We start from the raw sequence: 21,381 nt of genomic DNA on the forward strand, positions 1-21,381 counted from the left end.
CATCGATTTGCCCCCTCTTACTTTAAAGCAGCACGTGGGTCTAAATTGTGTTAACTGTAGGCTGCATCATAACGTTAAGTGTAGCTTGAGAGCAAGTTAGTCTGCACCGCACCACACCGCTGTCGTCTTACTGTCTCTGTGCTGAGGACTGACTAATGTTGGACATTTATTTACTCAGGTAAGACGAACACATCCTGTCTCATTTCGCTCTGTCAGTTTAGATTTAGAGAACACTTTTTACTTTATCTGAGGCTTTTATCGACATTCAGTGGAATCTAAACAGAATATTATTAAATACCACCACAAGTTTTCCAAAATTCTCCTGTTCAAATGAATCATTCCTGGCAAATTCTATTTGAAAAATAGTTAAATAAGTTATTGACATTTATGTGAATTTACGTGCTTGTCCATACTGCAATATACTGTCTGTTGTTATTGTTATATTTATATTCTTGTTAACTTTAAACTCAGCCATAAGATGTCATTTCCTGTTATGTTGAATGCACATGCTTGTGTTATTTACTCGGGCTGCGCAATTTATCGCAATAAAATCGCAATATAGCCAGGTGCAACCACCAATCGTATCACATATTGCAATTTCAGTCAAAATAATCGCAATATGCCCTTTAACCAAATTGTGTAGCCCGATTATTTACGTGTGTGTGCCTATGAGTGTGTGTGTGGAGCAGTGTTTGTCATGCACGTCAGGTTGTTTCAGGGCTTCACTCCACATAAATAAGTCATGAGGCGGAGAGATATTTATGGGATGAGGGCACACAGGGACACAAAGGTGACTGTTGTAGATTTTAGTTTACAGCATACATTATTTAAGATGATTAAAAAGTATACAATCAAGTTTATTTATTTATGGAACGATTTTGTCCTGGAGGCTTTACAGTCTGTTCAGCATACAACCCTCTCTATGAAGGCGCTCACTTTTGGGTCTGAAAGCAAAAAAAAAAAAAGAACAAAAGGAAAAGCAACATCCTTTTACTTTTTCAGACATGTAAAAGGTGTCATGTCACTAGAGCTGAGATGAAGTAGCTGTTTTGTTTTTTTTTCCATCATATTAATAATGTAATAATTTTGGACACAATAAAATACAAAAATGGCTCCAGACAGAACCATGAGAAGAATCCTGTTCAAGAACTTAAAATAAGCTAATTTACATTGTTTTGTAGTTTATTAAACAGTTTTGTTTTCTTAGTGTGGAACAGTTGATAATTAAGGGATAACTTATTATTCTATATGCTTCAAAATATTGTACAAGACTGGCATTTAATCTCTCCTTTTGTTGAACCTTATTCTTTCATAGCCCTAACTTGAATCTAACAGTTGGGCCGCAACTAACATTTTTTTTTTAAATTGATTCATCCGCAGGTTGTTTTCTTGATTAATCTTTATGTCCAGTGCCCAGTGCAAAACCCATACTGAATTTACAATAATTTAAACAATGAAAGAAGCAGCAACTACATACATGACAGAAAAAGAAAATGTTTTGCATTTTTTTCTCTGAAAAACATTATTCTTCAAAATAGCTGCAGGCTGAATGTTTGTGAAACTAATCAATTAACTGTTTCATCTGTACCAGACGCAAAACTCAGCCTTTTGCCATGTTGGAATGTTAAAAGGTCTGATTTAGTAAGACTGCCCATCTAAGTTTTTGTAAAAGTGAGATATGCAGAATATGATGTTCAACCAATAAGTTTAAAGTAACAGAATTATAATATTAGGACTTAAGACAAGAATGTAAAGAGATGGTGGAGTAAATCTTAATAATCACTGGTAGGACTTGGTTTTTACAGAGAAATTCTCAGGTAAAAATCATTGAGGTCTGGTGTGTAAGATTTATGGGGATTTACTGGCAGAATATGACAGACATTGAATAAGTATGTTTTCATAATCGCTCATAATAAGAATCATCTTTTGAACCATTTATATCTACAAAGGGTGCAGGTTCTGTTCTACAGGCTCTGCCATGTTGAACCGCAGATTCTTCAGTAGCTCTGACCACCCAACAATGGACCTTTTGTGTTTTTTTTCTAGACTAAATCCTGCACTCTGGTCCTTTTAATATATTCGTTATGAGGAAAAGTGGTAGGCTATTTGCTAACAATTGACTAAGTTATGATAAAGTGTGTTTTCTCTTGGTAATAACCATTTTTTTTCCAAACAAACAGTATTTAACCAAAGCACTGTAGACCTGTAAACATAAATAAAAACTTAAGGATATTATCGGATATCAGCATTAGATGAAGGGATGAAGGGATGAAGGTGATGAAGGTGATGAAGGTGATGGAGGTGATGGAGGTGATGGTGTTGGAGGACTGAAGAGGCCCCCACCACTCTATCTTTGGAGGGAGAGGTGGTGTCTGCGGGGCCGGGGTGGGGACAGCCGGTGTTGGCACGGCCTGAAAGGAGCCGTTCTCCTGCTGCACGTGCCAAGTGGTGTCAGTCTGTCACTGGCTCTCACAGCACGTCTCTCACTGGAGGACCAGGAATACATTAGGAAAAGCTGTTGAAACATATGGTGTCTTTTGAGATGCAGCTGATGCTTTGATTGATTTTGTGTTACGCTGGTTGATTGATTCTAATCTAATTTTAAGTACAATGTAATTTAGATTAATAGATTGTTTTTTCCTGAGTGACATTTTAGTTTCAATTAATTATTTTTTTAAACATTTTAATTAATTTTATTATTCATGTCTTGTTTTGGCTGCTTTACTTCTCTCAAGAGTTCAACTAAAAGTCATCTAGACACCATTTGATGTGGAGTTTTATTCACTTTCTTCATTTCAATGTATCTCCCGGTTGAGGAATTTGAACTGGTGACTAACTTGGATCTCAGACCTTAAGGCTACTTTAATGTTGTAATTGATATGTGATGGTATAATGGTCCTTCCCCTCAAACCATCCTCTCCTCTTTCTTCTTTCCCACTCACTCATTCACATGTAGTCAGTACCTCTGTGGGGAGAAACCTCCGCTCTGTGAGGCAGACGCCCTGGAATGCACAGCTGCTTTACACGATTTTCTACAGTATCAATCTTAAGTGAAAGCCTGTTGTCCATCACGCTCAGTATACACCAAGGAAGGATGTCCGCAGCCAAGTGTTTTTAAAGACCTACATAATATGGGAAACATATTTTACTTTTTGACTAACAAAAGATCTTTTTCCGCAGCAGTCATATTGATATTACATGGTAGTGTGTGATACCCACAAAGGTCCCGTTCCATTTAGTGTAGCAGAGCCTTTCCAGTAAGCCAACATGCACAATAGCAGCACCCTGACTCTGTTTGAACCGAATGGAATGGAACCGAAATTAGTCTCATTGGTAACACCTGTCTTTACACTGTTTCATTTCAAAATGGCTGCTGTGAAAATGGTCTGTTGTTTTTTATTAAGTAGTGTCCTTATCGTTTTATGGTAGAAGGGTTAGTCTGATGTTTGGAATTAGCAGTAGCTAGGAAATTAATGTATTAAATTAACTTAAGAGGTAACTCCAAACTATGATGTTGGCTATTTCAATGTTTAGGCTTTAAGGAAATGTTAGTTAGTAGAAAATGCGCGGTTTCTTGATAAAAGTTACATGAGAATAGACCTTTTAATACCACTCTCATGTTTCAAGTATGATCCCAACCAAGAACTCTCAGTAAATCACAGTCATTCTTTACTCTACTAAGTGCTGCACTAAGCTTCAGAAGTGCTGGTAGGTGGATTTTGTCAGTGTGCGAACTATATCATGGGTTTAAGGGGAGCTCAGTTTTTATACGGATAGACAGGACAATAATCAATTAATCAATCCTCCACACAGGCATCAAAACCAAACATCACAGTATGATATCTGATATGATATCTGTATGCAGAGTACAGAACAGAGTAATGGCTCTGCAGTGTACAGATGGAGTTGGACTAAGAAAGTTTGGATTTTATTTTTTTTCCTGATCTTTGAATAAAAAGTTAGTGAAGTTCATAATATAGGGCTATCGTGCTTTGATGTACCAGCTGCACTGTAGAAGTTGTCTCACACACGCACACACACACACACACACACACACACACACACACACACACACACACACACACACACACACACACACACACACACAAAAATGCTGTGCCTTTATAGTCCGACCTCCTCTCACTTACTCACAGCGCTGTCTTCCTTTCGTCACTCGTCTCATTTGCCGTATCCATTGTCATGTTGAAGCCTTGTTAGGTGGCCTGGTAGGTCAGTTGGTAGATGGTTTGCCACATGTACTGAGGCTCTGTACTCTGCCGTGGGTTCACCTCCCGCCTACGGCCCTGTGCCACATGTCCTTCTCCCACTCTCTCTCCTCCTTTCCTCTCATATCTTCAGCTGTCCTATTAATTAAAGGCAACTCCCAAATCTGCCCCCAGAAAAAGCCTCAGTATGTTTGGCTTAAAAATCTAAAACTTTATGCCCTCAACACTGAGCCAAATTGTCCCTGTGTTATCAAAAATTGTGTCAAATATTAAAACTTTTTCAAGGCATTCTGTCGAAGTGAGAAATTCCAGTATTGTGACAACGTCAAGACAATGGCAAGAATAGTATGCATGCTGGTTTTAAAGAATGAAAATACAAAAAAAAGAAATGCATGACAAACAATACTACATTGCCAATATTTTAGAGACCCCCAAATTTCTCAAATCATGTTTTCAGAGGACCTCATGTCTGCCTCCCCTTTAGTTCACACCCTAGGTTTTGTTCCCTTTGGACAGAGTCATGTAGCTAGTTTCCCTTAGTTTAGAGTCTTTGTGCTAAGCTCAGTTAGCTGTCAGCTTTCAGCAGCTTTATCATCGTTATCATGAGTGGAATCAATCAAACACACAGCAAAGAAAGAGAATAAACATATTTCCCTCAGAGTTTTCCTTTAGCCTTAAAACCATCATCAGGAGCAGGCAGAGGAGTTGCCTTCAGTATAAATAAACCCTTCTTGAATATCGATTTAAAAGCTTGTAAAGACCTGACCTTGTTTGCATAATACTGTGAATTTGAAGCGTTCGTGCATCTTGCAAATAACCAATCTGTGACCAGCTGGCATATATTAGCAGCTTTTCTTAACACCTTTTAAATCATCATATCCTTAAATCTGTCATTTTCCAGTTACAGTACTGAGGACTGCTGAATCTTTCGCAGTACTGTTGTACTGTTGTGATTTTTAAGAGAACTGAACCATCTCTTTTTTGAAAATGCATCTTGAGTGTTCTGTATAAAGAGACTGAAATGTTTTGCTTGATAGGTTGATCATGACATCAGCATTAAGTCATCACTTTTGTGCCCAGTCTACGCTGTAGTTCTCCCTTCATCATGTTAATGTCTGTCTGAGGAAGAGGGTTTGAAATGTTCAATCTAATAAGGTTCTGGAGTAAAATTTAGTGCTCAGATGGTCGCTGCTTCTTTTGTTGCTCACATTTGATCCTTTTTTTTTTTTTTAAATGATATTCTTTGAGTAAAACCAAAACCTGAAAGCAAACAAGCCAGCTGTTGTCAGGCCAAGGTTTTGTTCTAAATTTGAATTCCTGTCTTTCCTTTCCAGATCTCAGTCTGACTGTCACCAACCATGAGCGGTGGAGTGAATATCAAAGTCATATCTCAGAGTCAGAGCGACGCAGGTGTCAGCTCCAGTCTCCCTTTACCTCGAAGCATGTTGCCTCTCTCCAAGATGGATCCCAAACAACAATACGGCGGCCACGCCAATCCCACAGTTCAGTATCAGCCGGCTGCTAAAAGAAGGCCTTCCTACTCCTCCTCCTCTGTCTCCTCGGGTCCTGCAGAGCTGCTGAGAGGTACGGCTTTAAAGAACCACCTGCTGCAGCAGAAAGCCGGCGTGTATTCTCACAGAAGCCCAGCAGCTACGGAGCGAACTGATGGGACGTGCTCGGCGTACAGCAGCCCTCAGATACCAAAGAGAGAAGCCCCGCGCTCTAAAGACACGCTGGACCTCCGCAGCAGCACGCTGACCCACAAGGCTCTACGAGACCTCCAGTTAAGACGAAACACCAACAAGAACTGGACTTTTGGAAAATATCGCCTGAGGAGTGTGGACAATGAGGCTGAGGACGATGCTTTGTGCCGTCTCTCTGCAAACGTCCAGTTAGGCCAGGGGAGAGGACGTCTGCTGTACTGTAAAGGCACAAATGGGAATGAGATACCAGCAGTGTCCACAGCTGGAATGACCAACATTCAGAAAGACGTGAGGAACATCTCCAACCAGGACCTGCACGCATCAGATGGAGGGGTGTCCAGCAACAGATCAAAGTCTTCTCCTAACACCTTCAACATGGCGCGCAGAGGGAGTGAGCCAGGAAAAGTCAACATGGCCGCTGTGGCTCCCTTCAGGTTCAGGTGAGGGCAGTGTTTCACCTTTTAAGATGGAAAGATAAGCAGCAGACGGTGGTTTATTTTTAGGATGCATCAAATGTGCTGCAGCCTCTGGGCATTTTCATGCTTCTTCTCATAAATCACCATCTCTGAAGAGAGTATTTTCACTTTTAGGGGAACTAAATCCAAGAGCAAAACCTTTGTACACCTGTAGATCGATAGATGCGTAGGAGAAGACCGTAGGTCAACAGCACAGAACAAAAAGACTCCTGTACAGTCTGCTTCACTTGCAGAGATATTTAATTATTCAACAAGTATGTCTGACCAAGCAATCTGATTGGTCATCTAGATTTTTGCATCATGATCAAATCAGCATAGTGAACACACCGTACTCATTGCTAAAAATATTACTTTGCCCAGAAGGTGGGTATTTTTGAAATGTTTTCATTAAAGTAAATCACAAACCACAGTGAGCCCATATAGACCTGACCACCTTTCTTGCAGATATATTGAATAATCAAATAATCTTTCTTGAATGAATATAATTTATGGTGCTGTTAGTTTGCTGCATATTACCCCGTTTAGTACAGGTGTTGCCTTCCTTGTTGTGCGACAAGCTGGAGAAGAAACAGTTTTGTAACCACAGTGAAAATCTTATTTTTCTAATGCTCTACACCAACAAATATGGATTGAAGCAGAATATTTTGTGGATGTAATTGTTTCCAAAATTCATCATGTTTTTAGCTAGCTTTTTTCAATACACCTTTGGCTTTTGGACTTTATAATGCTGTGGAGTCTTTGGACTACACAGAAACTGTTCAGCAAACCTCCATCAGCTGTGGCGAAAGGTCTGTGACACAGCAGTACTAGCTTAAAGTACATGTGAAGTTTATGGCCCTACAGTCGTAAATCTGACCATGGAAAATGTATTTTTATTTTAGTTATAACCAGACTGAGCTAGCAAAGCAGTTCCATGTTTGAATGTGTGGTATTTAATCAATTTAGGAAATCCCACAATCTTTAGAAAACACTAACATTAGGTCAAGTTAGCTGCTGACTCAACAAGGGCTAAAAAATCGCCTCTGTTGCTGGTTGTGGCTGCGGGTCGGTCTACTTGCTGGAGCAGAAAACTATGTTTTATTACATGGTGGTCTGGTGATTCTTTTCCAGACTCTGCAGAACAGAGATAACACTAGCAAGATGATTTTTTTTTTTTTATTTTGAGAGCAAATTGCTGCACAGTATGAATGCAGTTTGATTCTTGATCTTTTATTTTTTTAACTGTTGTATAATCACAATATTACAATCAAAGGTGCCTTTTACCATCATAATTGGCACTTCAGTGGTGCTTACAAAAGCACACTCTCTTGTGTAATATTGCTTAATTAATAACAACACTTGATGAAGGTTTGTGTACCAAAACATTATAAAATCTTTCTGATTGGAAGTGAAGAAGACAGTGTGTGGGAGTCTTTTAGTTCAGTGAATCAAATATTAGTCTGTGTTTTGTTTGATTCTCAGTCCATTAAAATGTGTTTATCTCTGTTCCTGCAGGTTTCAGGTCCATGAGGACCCAGACGCCTCCCTCGATGATCTCAGTGACTGTTCCTCTGACTCCATGGAGGTCTGCTGTGACGATCTTGGTGAGTCTCTTTGAATCTCCTCCCGCTGGTCTTTTCATCCAGGGAACACAGATACAACCGATGCTCTAAAGAAGGGATTCCTAACCTGGAAGTCCGGTCTTATCCAAGGGATCAAAAGATGATTGAATCGATAGCGAAGGGGAAAAAAAATATGTTCCTAGAGTTTTAGATGTTTGGCCTTTCTGTAATCTTTCTTTTGTTGTAAAAAAGATGGAAATTCTTCTTCTTTCTTCTTCCTCTAGATATTATACAAATAAATCAATATGAGAAGCAAAAATCACGGTTTAGTTGAACTGCTCATAGCCCTTCGGGTTACGGCCAAGTCCGCAAACCACAACTGTAATTTGTGTCCAGCTGGGAACCTTTGTTGCACTTCCCATCCCTCCCTGCCCTTGTTACGTATCGTTTCTCGACTGTCAGCTGTCCAATTAAAGCAACATGTTCTCATTCTCAACTCATCAAATACAGCAGCTTAGTCAGTGACTCCACGCTTTAAACTATGACTCTGTAGTTACCCCTCCAGCGTCATTTTGCACCTGCAGGGCTCCACGCCAAGTTAGCGGTAATAAATATTCAACGTGATGGTAGACTTTCAAAATAAAGGCGGAAAAAGTTTCAAGTACACTCCCACATACCGTGTGACTTGAAATATTACATTTATTTGTCGCATTTCAGTACTAGACCGTCATCAGGCAAATGATTTGGTTTGGCTTGGATAATTGGTTGCAGACTAACAACCTCTCCCTACTTAAGATGGCTTCTCATTGCCACAAATCCTTTGCCTGTTGAAGGTTTAGTACTGAAACGTCAAAATAAATGTAATATTGCAAGTTAGACGGTGTAATGGAGGTAGCTTGAAACTTTTTGGTCCCTTCTTGCCTCATCTACACACCTGTCTTATGAAGTAGATGTGTAAGTTGTTCTTTTATTTTCAAAATAAAGGCACAAAAACTGCTTGGCTGGGTTTGGAGACAAAACTACTGGGGTGGATTTAGGAAAAGATCATGGTTTGGCCTAAAATAAGTATGATACTTACGTAACTTAACGTATGTAAGTTACAGGAGAACATAATGTAAGTTATGTATTGTTTCAAAAACATATCAGCATTGACTGTTGCTTTCTAATGGGACTTGAGCCCCCAGTCTCCTGTCCTTCCAGCCCACTGCCCCCATATGCAAATTTTCTCAATCTTTGTATTATGTTTTGATGTGCTGTCAAACTCAGGTATAGAGGGTCACCTCTGGAAATGACCCTGTAGCGATGCATATAGCCTCATAGTTTGAAGCACAGGGGCAAGCTGCTGTAATTGATGCACCGGGATTAATTAAGTCATAAAATCTCCCAAAAATGCACATAAAAAAGAAATCCACAGCTCAAACATATACAAGGTTGAGGTTGTACAAACACTTTTGGGGGTCAAAGGCCAAAGAAATTGGGAGCCACTGCTGTAAACTCACAAATAAGCAGATGCTCATTGATAAAACAGGGTGATATCTGAAGGTTATCATCCAGGATCTTAAAATTTAAGAGCCTGCAGTCTATAAAGTTTAATCACTTTGTCGACTCATAATTGAATTCAGCCTTGGTCCTTAAGAAGCACTTGTCCTCCCTCTGCAATATCAGAGTGTACTTGTCAGAACAAGTTACTTAAATCTTGAAAAAAAAAAGTTTTCATTCAGTTCACAGAGTTCAACCACTTTGCTACAAAAAAACCCCCTGTTTTTCCAATTGTATTATATTGCATCCTGTAACACCCAAACTTTAATATGACTGAATGTTGACACTGGAGTCTGTTCAGCGCGGCAGTTGTTCTCACCAGAGCTGCTGCCAACTCAACAACGAGAGCTTCGTACTGTACGTACCACCTGTTATGTGCATCAGGATTTCCTGCAGCACTTCACTTCTTTCTTTATGTGGGAAAACACAGATTCTTGGCAGCGAGTGTTTCTCTCAAATCACACAGCACAGTCAATGCAGCACCGTCTCTAAATGTTTGTGTGTCTCTGGTGTGACATCATCGTCATATTTATGTCATTTCTGTCAATGCTGCATTCAACATTAAAAGTTGGATGTCGTGTTTGTTCTGATGCCTGGAACAACACTGTACCTCATGCATCATTGTTGCTTAGAGACTGACATACAAACAAGACATGTTTACACAAACACACACACTGTAATTGGTCAACATTTCATTATTTTAAGGTACTCTGAACATCCTGGTGAGGCAAGTCATGCAACATTAGCTGATAGGCCTACAACCACAACAATTTAATCAATTACTTCTAATTAGAGAGAGATCTACATAATTAAAGATCTACTGTAAATAAGCAATATTGATTTAAGGAGGTAAACAGACCCCATCGCCTCAGGGGTAAAATCTGTGACCACAAAACAGAATTAATACTTAAACATGTTTGTGTGAGTCACATCTAGAGATTGGGAGTTGTTTTCCATAAGCCTCATCATTTCAGCATTAATGTTAAAACATGCTGTTACTGAGAAAAAAAACAAGTTCTTTCCGGATCTCAAACCAAATAATCTCTTTAAACGCATCTGTACGTGAATGCAGAATCAAAGATTTTGGTATCTGAAGTGTTTCTGGTTCTCTGTAAAGAGTCCAAACCAAACCCAAACCAAAATGTTACTTTATGCAACAGTTGTTGATACATTTCAACCAAAAAGTTAAACGAAGGGGCTATAGAGGAAAAGTCAGGGGAGCACTCAGTTGATTAGGATTCATCCTCTGGGGATCATGAATGTTTGCGCAAAATTTAAACCATCCAGTATTTGTCGAGATATTTCAGTTTGGGTCAAAGTGGTGGAATGACCGAGAGACCCACCAGTGCTGCCATGGTGGCTTAAAGGAGTATAGAAAACAAATTAAAATGTAACATGAAAAGGAATGCAGAAAATAACTGACATATTAATTTGTCTGTTCAATGAATAATCTATCACTCAAGTCTCAGGCCTATTCAATTGACAGGCAGATGGTCAAATCTGGCCCTTTAACATCTTCAGTCTGCCCCTTTGATCATTTATGAATATGTAACGAAAAACTATAAATAAATTATGTCTTCAAATGTGAGTTAACTAGCTAATTAGCCCATTCATTGTTTATGCCTGTAAAGAGACATTATTAAATTAAGGCTGTTTGTTGAATTTAGGAGAGTCAGACTGAATGAAAAAAGATGTTTAATGCAACATTGGGTTTCCTACAACAGCAACTTCTGCTTCTCATTCTAATCAGTGTTTAAGGAGGTGCCTTGTTCTGCCTGTGCTTTTGTCCATAATGTTTCCTCTCTAATGGTGAAAGCTAATAAATTGGAGAAAAAATAAAAGTTTACACATTGATGTTCCAAATTCTACAGGCCAGACATGGGAAATGTTAATATCCAGCTCCTTGGCACTTTACTTTTTTCAAATCTGTCTGTTTAAGAAAGTAACTGAAGAGGCCTGACTCAAGTATTCATCAGTAAGCTCATTTGTTTCCCTTTTTAGTTGGTAGTATAACTAATTAAATGGCGGCAGTGTCTGAAGTGGTAGCATTATGCTCAAAACCTAAATTAACAGCTTGAATTACTTAACAACAGTTAAGGTAATTTTGGCAAACGTCTGATATATTTGTCGTTCCTCATCACCTAACATGCAGATATAATTGCACTGGGCTTTTATAAATCCCTCTAACTGTCTTCTTAATTATCTTAATGACTTTGAGGGGTGAGAGCGTCCAGCCAGCCTCCTCAGGGAGAGACGAGACCCGAGACTGAGTGGTCCTCGGCTGAGGGTGGACAGATGCGGGACTGGGAGATTGAGCGGTTTGATGGGAGGATCGGCTTTCACCTCCTGTCTGGGAGTTCCTCTCGTCCCTCCTGGACCGGCCTGAGGGACGCTTAAATTCTGTTTTTGACTGTACAGCAGAGAAATGTGTCTTTGTAAGCTGTCATCCGGCCTCAACTACAAGTTTGCTGGAAGATGAGAAATAGGGTTGTTTTAAGGTTTGTTCCATTCAGTAGAAACATCTGCAGAAACTAAAACTCAGTGAGAATCTCTGGTGAGAAATCTTACTTTAAACTGACTAAAGTTTCAGAAGAGGGAGACTCACTGTTCCAGAATAAATAGAAGCTAGCAAATTAATCACTCAGCAAATGTTTAAACTCAAGATGGTTTTACCTTTTGCTGTCGTTTCAGCGGCTCGAGTTTATCATGAATGGACATCTTGCTCAGCACATGAAGGGCATTCCAGAAAACACGATGATTCTATTAGATCGCTTTTTATGGGCTTTTATATCGCAGTGATTACCACATGACTTAGACACCATGCACAAATAATCTTCAAATGTTCCCTTTAACGCCATGTTTCGACCTACATGTGACTAAGTGCGCATTAACATTGATTTATTTATCTGTGGTTTTCCCCTCTGAGCACGTGTGGTGACGTTCTGGAATCCACTGTGCTATAACAGCTGAGCAGCCCCAAAATGATTACATGTGCTGTCCAGGGAAATGTATAACAGCCAGCTGTGCAACTGTCCCGTCATACCCTACACACACACACACACACACACACACACACACAAACATACGCACACGCTCTCACAATGACTCAGATGGCCAGTTGGAGAGTGAGAATCAGACCCAGATGTGATGGAAACCAAATGAAAGATGCATGAAGGATGCGGCTCCACCCTCCTCTCTCCTAAGAAGCGGTGACGATTGAAAGTTTCTGCATTTATATTTACAAAATGAACACTAGATTTTTATCGATCCGTCCAACAGAGAGCTACAGGGGTGACGTATTTTTGTCATGCACGTTAGCATCACTCTGGTTCCTGGCCAGTGGGATTTTTCCATTGGATTTTGGAGTGCAGAAAATAAGTTACGCAACAACAAAAGTTTATGATACTTTTGTTCAGCAATATAAGCTCCTCAAATGAACACCTTTTTTTAAAAGACTTTTGAAGTTTAAATGCAATCGCCAGACATAAAAAGCTAACTTTAGGCTGTAAACAAAATACCTTGTACCAAGTACCATGAAGTGGCTAATGTTCGGCATCCGGCGACAACCTCTGTGGTCTCATTAACACACTTGTTAGCAACAGCCTTTTTTTGAGACGCATCAAAGCTTAAAAATTCACAAGTGGGTTATTTACTGAAGTATATCATCATCATCCAACCAAAAACCTGTTCAAAAAAAGCCCAATGACTTCAAGATGAGGGGACTCATTTCTAGATTTTAGGACTCATTACTGCAGCACTATATAGTTTTTGTGACATTTCACTCAAAACTCCAAATGTCAGTTTCCTGGTAGTACTAGTGGAAAAGTCAGGGGATCATTGTAGTGTCATTTATGATCTGGAGGCAATGAATTTGTTTACCAAATTTTATGGCAGTCCATCCCGTAGATGTTGGGACATTTCCTTCATAAAAAACGGAAAATATCACTAAAGCCAGTAAGATATAAATTATCTACTGGGGACCTCGAAATTCAGTCCATCCAGTTTTGTTGATGCTGAGATATTTTAGTCCAGACTAAAGCAATGAACTGACAAGGGATGGGAATTTATCCGATTTTATTGATACCAATGCTATCATAGATTCTGCTTTTCCGTCCATATCTTTATCAATTCCCTTATTGATTCCTGATCAATTTTAGACAAGCTGACTGAAGCTTTTGCACAGCATTTGTTTTCATTTAGGTGTTCTTCACTAAAGAAAAAACCTGCTAAGCCTGCCTGTGTGATACTAATATTTTTATATATGGCTGTTCAATATGAAGATTTGACGTTTTGTTCTTTTTTTTTTCAGCTGAGCACCACACTAAACTCTTTATCAACCTACATGAGTATTTTTTTACCAGTTAGATTCTATGCCGTGTTTTAATGCCCTTCATAGTCATCTGTGATGTGAAAACATCAGATGTCCACGCAGTCAGAGAAAATAAGTGTCTGTTGTCCTGCTCATAGGTCTGTATAAAATCCCAGCGCTCTGTGGCACCACCTCCACGGTGAGCTGGGGTGACTGCGTTGCTGACAGTGCATTACCTGTTCCTGTGTGTTCAGTGATGCAGCTAAAGAACAAGAGCTGAAACTTATTTGCCAAACACTTGTTTAACCGTTTCAGTAGCACATAGACTCAACAGGATTTTTTCATTACGTGTGCCAACTAATATAAAAGTATATCTATGATTCCCTTAATTTTCTCCATTTGCATTTTTGTAAGCTTATTTCTGTTTTATCTCATTATTGTAATGCACACTGACAACAAAACACCTCAAAAAACGACGGCTCGACTTGAGGAGAATCTCAGTTGACTGATGAGTCAAATCTTGGACTTTCCGGGGGCACCCCTGTGGTTATAAAATACAAATACATGGCATTTCTGGAATTTAAGCCCATGTTGCGTCGACATGTTCCAACACAGACGCATGAGTTTGACGTCATTGTTTTGAAATGCGATATAAAACAGATAAACATTTCAACACTGATAAAAGGAACTGATAAGTCTGGAGGCGTATGAGTCAGATGGATCAGATAATTTGGAATTGGTTCTCAGTGGTTACCGTTCTTGATTCCCATCCCTAGGACAGACAGACAGACCAAGTTTGCATCACTAGAACCACTAAAATCCAGTTATTAAAATATCCTTTATGCACCAATGTGCTATGAAAACATGTAAAGCTCGCTGCAAATTTGGCATGTCGGAATTTGTTATCCTGTGATTCATTAAGGATTTCCCACTCCCCAAAACAAATGAGCCATTCACTGCATCATGGGAGTAGAGGTCTCCGTCAGTGATCTGGAGTCAGCAGGGGAGCCCGTGGACCTCGTGATGAGGACGAACAAGACCTGACATTGTTTCCAGAACCTAATTGCCAGATCAAAGAACCTCACTGGTCCATGAGCCGCCGCAGGTGCCCTGAAACCCAAATGAAAAAAAAATCAGTGGAGTGTGCTGGAGACCCATTGTGAGTGTTAGAGTAGTGCCCTCTGGGCATTGTAGCTAACAGGTCAATCATATCCAGTGGATCTGCACCATCTAGCATGGTTGTATTCAGCCATGCTGTGTTTTGGAAAAGAGCAACCGTCTACTCAGTCATTCTCTCAGTCAAAAATCTATTCTACAGCACTGTATTTGCATTATTTAAAGGAGAAACATGTTTTTGTCCTTCTTTGAATTTTCTGCTTTTGTGTGCCTGTTTCACATTAATTAGAGATTTAAAAAAAATAATAATGCTGAATGTTTATTAAATGAGTGTCTGCTAATGAGTCTTAAGAAATCATTTATAATCTTTTAGAAGGCGTAGGTGTTTATAACAGTTAAATTAATCAATATGTTAATGGAGTCTGGCAGGCAGTGACTGAACTCAAAGTCTGTAGTTTCCAGAGCTTTTGTTTCCAGAATATCAGGTGTTTAACATCAACAGACAAGTGACAGTTATAAACATCTGATCAACTCATAGTGTAGGACTCATTGATCATATATTAAAAAGGGATTCAGCCTGTATAATGTACCATTTATGGCTCCAACTCACTGTCCGGACTGCAGTACTCAGTTTTGAAAGCTGGGGTCTTACATGTTGTTAGAGGACATTTTATTTGATGAGCACACAATAAGACGAGAGTTGTATAATATCAGTTTATGGAAAAGGTAAGTGTTTCTTTGGCAGCTGTGTTTGTGCGCAGCAGCGAGGTCTGAATGGTGCAGATGACATGCAGGCGATGAGAGAGGGTGGTTTCCATGGAGCAGCGCTGCACGCGAGCGCTGCAGAGCCTTCTCAATCCTCCTGAGAGACGATGGTGTGGAATATCTTAAAGGGATGATTATGATCATATGTTAGCAAAAGAAAAGCCCTCCCTCAAAACAATGTGACTGGATTTTCAATTTAGCACAATCATGTGTGTGTCTGTCTGTGTGTGTAGTTGTGTCTTAACACTGACTAGAAGACATTTCCAAAGTGTGGTTTTGGGTGTGTTACTTGCTTACACTGGCACATCTTGTCGCTCGCTCAGTCTGCTGAAGTGAAGTCATTTGGCTGATACACTTTTTGGATTTTAAGCCAAGATTTATGTTTTTTTTTTTCAAGCAGTGGACAGAAACCACCCAATCATTTTTTTTGCTAGTTCAACCATTTTCATCACATTATAGCTTGTTAATATGCTATGATAAGAACACAGCTGTCTATTTATAGGAGGACATCACACGGCTGATGTTGAGCATGTGAGTTTATGCAGCTGTAAATCTGGAATTGATATCGTAAGGAAGCTCAGACAGGATCAAAAGATAATCTGGATGCTCCAGTTGTTGCATTGTGTGGGATTTTGACAGTGATAATAATTTATGTTATGGTGAGTAATTACATATCTAAGTGTGTATGCGTTCACATTAATAACACTTCGACCAACATCACAAATCATGCCTCATGTTGAGTGTATTGAACAGGGAGCACTGGAGGTGAGGGAGGGGGAGGGGAAGAACAAAGGAAGCAGAGGAGATGGTGGGAAAACATGGTGTGTTAGGAGGAGAACGGCGCCTGGTTTTAAAAGCCACAGATGATCATTTCTCACCGCTTTCTTGCATTTCACATATTCTGCTGAGACACTGAGCAAAGCATCTTTTAATGAAGGAAAAACGAGGGGAAGGAGGAGGAGGAGGAGGGAGGATGGGAGGGAAGTCGGAGGCGAGGGAGAGGCAGCAGAAAGCAGGGGGAGGAGGGAGGAGGGAGTGCTGTTGCGTCTGCCGCCGCTGTCATTCCGCTGCTGCGCGGTTCAGCGGCAGGAGGGTGCGCTGAAGGGAGGAGTGTGGAAAAAACGGAGGAAAGGAAGACAGGAGGGAAAGGAGAGAAAGGGAGTGCCTGGGCAGCAGCACTGCAACAGCTGCAGCTGCAGCAGCCTGTCAGGACGAAAAGAGAAGAGGGAGAAAAGGGGACGGAGGGAAGAAAGAGGAGGCTGCAGGATTGCCTTAGAGGAAGCATTTTTGCACAAGGAAAAGGGTTTGATCAGGAAATCTTCTTCTCTCCTGCTGATGCTTTTCTATATGGTCTCATGCAGGAGGCATGCTTGGAAATAGTGTGAAAGGCAGAGGAGATTTGAAGATGGAAAGGACGGATAGCACAAAGGCATACGGCCAAGCAGATGGCAAAGGAGTTGGTATGGCAGCTAAGAGGGCCAAGTCTGGAGTGCCCCAGAGCACACAGCGGGGTGAACTGAAGGTTTACCGGGCGGGTAGTTCTGATGGCAGGATACCAGTGTCCTCAAATCTCCGCAAGCAGCGGTCCATGACCAACCTGGCTGTACTCACTGATGCTGAGAAGAAGTTGCACCTCTATGAGCCCAAGTGGTGTGATGACATGGCCAAGCCCGGAGCAGGGCAGACCAAGACAGGAAAGCCAAAGACGGCGGGGGGTGGCAGCAGTGCCGGAGGGGGTGCCCCTCTTTCTAGAAACCTATCCAAATCTGAACACTCGCTGTTCCAGGGCAAACCCAAGCCCTTCAGCCCTCTGGCTGCCCCTTCTGCACTGAGCAAGCAGAGTCGCATCCCCCGTGGTCCTTACGCTGAGGTGAAGCCCCTGAGCAAAGCACCTGAGGATGGCAAGTCAGATGATGAGATCCTCTCCAGCAAGGCCAAGGCCAACGCTAAGAAGCAGGGCGCTGGAGCCGGAGGGGAGTCCGGTTCCAAAGGCCAGGGAGAGGAAGGTGGAGACAAGCCCTTCCTGAAGGTGGACCCAGAGCTGGTGGTGACAGTGCTGGGTGACTTGGAGCAGCTGCTCTTCAGTCAGATGTTAGGTGAGTACAGCAGAGCAAGTCTTGATACCTCTACCGCCACCCCAGTGCCGCTATAGTATGTGTGGTGTGGCCGCCATGTGCTACAAACCAAACGCCCCGCTTGTGCGATTTCTCAGCAGCACGCCCCCTTTGATTCAGCCACCACACGGCACCTGCTTGCTGCTGCAGATTCCCCCTGAACGGATTTTATGCAGAGGAAAAAAAATTATTGAAGACATCCTTGTTGTGTGGGCCATAACAAATTGGGGTCTCGTCCGGCAAAGCATGCTCCTCCTCTTATTATTTCATTGAATGCTGCTTCAGTTTAGTTTGCAGAAACAGCGCTGCTCTATTGTCTCATTCCTCCAGCATGTCACTCAGGTGTCTGAGGCTCGCTGCCATTGATGATGTGAAATATGCTTGCTTGTTATCATAGCATTGCCGCCTGATTGCATGAAAAAAGCCTGAGGGGTTGGGGATTATTACCAGCACACTGATCTCCTTTTCAAAGCTCTCGTTTGCTACAACATGTGTCGATGCACTCGAGGGTCCATCCGCCGCTCCACATACGCTTCCAAAAAGAGAGATGGGAAAGAAGGCATGCCATATTGAATTCATTTCAGGCACACAGACACATATTTAGCCTCCTCCCATGCTCCATTCATCTGTAGAGCATTGACAGATGGTTTACACCCTGTGTACTACGACGGCGCAAATGGCAGAGAAAATAGCTTTTGCTCTGGAGGTGTAGGTCAGGGTTATCAATAGGAGTGGCTTGCTGAATTATAAGGGTATTGATCATGTGATGGTGATTATTATTCAGATGACTTCATCATCTTGTTTTTCCTTTGTATACAAGCATGCCTCCTTGTTTAATGGTAGGTGAGGTATGTTTCTAAATATGCCCTCTATTTCAGTCACATTACAGGAGAAGGTATCAGAATTACCCAAAATTTAGATGCATTACAGTGCAAATCTGGTTTTGATGTTAGTTTTTCCTGCAATTATTTGACACCTTTGATTTTACTGTTCAGATCTTTTGCAGAGACTTAAGAGTTAAGAGTTAAGATTGTTTGATGTAGGGTTGTATGAGGTGCTCATCCATAGTCAGTGTATTACCTACAGTAGATTAGGAGAGGCGATGAATTGCTGTGGACAGGTTCAACAACACAAGGTATTTTAGCTACTTAAAAAAGGCCCACCTAAAAAAATCAGTATCAGTTTAAGTGCACACTATATTTAGAATATTTTCACCGCTTTACTTTGCCCTCAGACAGTCTTTTCTGACAGGAAACCGCCATTATATGAGACAGATATTGCTCTCTCCAAACAAACTAAACTTTATGACTCCATGGGTGAAATCAGTCATCTAATTTTTGTAGAATGGATGTTTCCATTGCCTCAATTTGTTAGTTTGTGTTTTGTTTGAAAGACAAACAAAGTGGGATTGACCAACTGATTGAGGCAGCGGTGGACCATCAGCCCTGATATTCTGTGAGGTAAAATTACTGATTCTGCCTGTGGAGTTTGGTTGGCTCGCTGAGAATAATATTTGGGCTCATTTAACTGTGGCTTCCTACTTGAAAAGGCTGTCTGACGGCAAGGTGACCTGCTGGTGAAATTAGTTTAAACACAGCGTACCCTTAAACAAATATTTTTTTTAGATGGACCTTTTTTAAGTGGCTAAAATACTTTTTGTTGCTAACCCTGTGGACAACAGTTCATTCCTTAGCTTGCATGTTGGTACTCCTCTCTGCTTCTCTAAACTGGGGGTGTCTACTGTAGGTAATACACTGACTATCGACAAACAGCCCTTTAATATTATGCGTAAAACTGCAAATGGGTGAAAGTTTGGTTTCTGATGACACTTTTGTTAGAAGGATTTTGAAGATTTAAATAACTGGAATATCAGAGTCTCTGTTTTTCACTCATTGACACTAAGTGTTTACCTGATATCAGACAGAAATGTCAACTCGTTACGCTCCATTTCCATATTCAGAATCAGTCATCTCAGTGATGTGGGCGGATTCGAGGGTCTGGACCGCCAAACTAATTGCACTAATGCATTAATTCATATATCTAACATGCTATCATTGACAAATCTGGTTCAAGCATGTCATCAACAAGCATTTCATGTATTATTCAATTAATTTCTTAGTGCATTGCTCCGATATCATCAAGAGGGTATGTTCTCTGTTGCATCTTAATGAACACGTGTGCTGATTTAATCTGTTATCCATGCCTCATTAGCCTATATGGATGTCTATCACTCACGTTTGTCACGCTTAAAGTCAACTACAGTAAGAATGGCAAACAATGACAAGGATGTCATGGATAGCAGCAGAGCATCACTGGGTTTTTGTTGCGTCTTTAAGCACAAAATCATAGCCAAAATTTCTAAATGCTCTGCAGAATCCAGCACCACACCCATGTCTGCTTTATTAACCTAATTACATAAAATTTGCAGCAGAATGCCTCACGCTGCTGCATCTTTTCTACTCAGTTTGATCTCCATGATGTTTCCAAATCAATTGAAAGTCGTCATTTCTCAAAAAAGGGGAGTTTATTATTTTCATGAATTATTTATCATCATTTACGATGATAATCCCATGCGGGCCTTTGACACAAGTCAAGTGCTTTGTACCCATGAATGGAAAAAACACTGCTAAAATGGAAACAGAACACCATTATGGAAAGGCGGGAAATTATCACAACAATGGGCTATTATTGACTTAAAGTGATCATAAAGATAGATCTTTAGTATTTATGTTTTCCAGCAACATCTCAGCACTTTTTCATACTAAACTGGAGCTTCTTTCCCTTCGTGTCCTACTGTACCGCACGTGTACAGTGGACATGGTTGTTACTGTAAATAGATCTTTTTATTCATAGTCTGCTTTACAGTGTAAAGCTTAATTCTGTGCTCTGCTTCTGCAGCATATCTCATTATAAGCTCACTGAAAGGATGCTTTCATTTCTGTCCATAGAGGGTCTCTTTGTTTACCAATATGACATCAAGAATGGTGAACTTAGTTAATGGGCTCATTTATTAAACTCGCCATGTGTAAGTTTGTGCAACGTGGCTTTAATCCAATATGGGAACATCGCATGCCACTGCCTCGTCACAAGACAAGACCGCAGATGTTTAAGAAGATAAAAAACTTCCACTCAGATCTTTGCTTCAAATTCAATTTCCATGCTTTATTTTGTGGTTTACAGTTCTTCCAAAAATACTTAGAACTTTTGTTTGTCTTCTTTCTCTTCACCCAGAGCTGTTGAATTTGCACAGTCTGCCGTGTAGTAAATGAAAATAGACTACTGTCAAATCAGGTCCTTGAAATATTTTCAAAATGATGAATGCACTACGACAAATAGATTCTAGGTCATTAGATATATATTCATGAAGAAAGCAGGAGATTAGAGTAGTGCAGACAGCAGTACTCCTGAAAAAAAAAAACTCTTCGGGACAACAAGGGGATGAGCAAACCTCATTTCATTGTAATTATATGTGATCTGTCATGCAAGACCTCAAATGTTGGAATCTGGCCTCCAGCCATGTAGAATCATAGTGGGGCAGTGGACTGGGTATACGGGTGAAGCAATAGTCACAGATGGCATTATTACAAGCTAT

General features: G+C 40.6%; 1 protein-coding gene across 1 annotated transcript in view; it reads left to right on the plus strand.

The window, feature by feature from the left end:
• nav1b (neuron navigator 1b) overlaps positions 1-21,381 on the plus strand; it is a 111,076-nt gene that overhangs the window by 22,362 nt on the left and 67,333 nt on the right. The window contains exons 2-4 of the mRNA XM_084738432.1: positions 5,561-6,369; positions 7,900-7,988; positions 17,037-17,771. Coding sequence (XP_084594558.1) covers positions 5,585-6,369; positions 7,900-7,988; positions 17,037-17,771 — 1,609 coding nt within the window. The 5' untranslated portion in view covers positions 5,561-5,584. The remainder of the gene's footprint in view (positions 1-5,560; positions 6,370-7,899; positions 7,989-17,036; positions 17,772-21,381) is intronic.

The sequence above is a fragment of the Lutjanus erythropterus genome, chromosome 2 (assembly GCF_056507025.1).
Source record: "Lutjanus erythropterus isolate fLutEry1 chromosome 2, fLutEry1.hap2, whole genome shotgun sequence".
NCBI lineage: Eukaryota > Metazoa > Chordata > Actinopteri > Lutjaniformes > Lutjanidae > Lutjanus > Lutjanus erythropterus.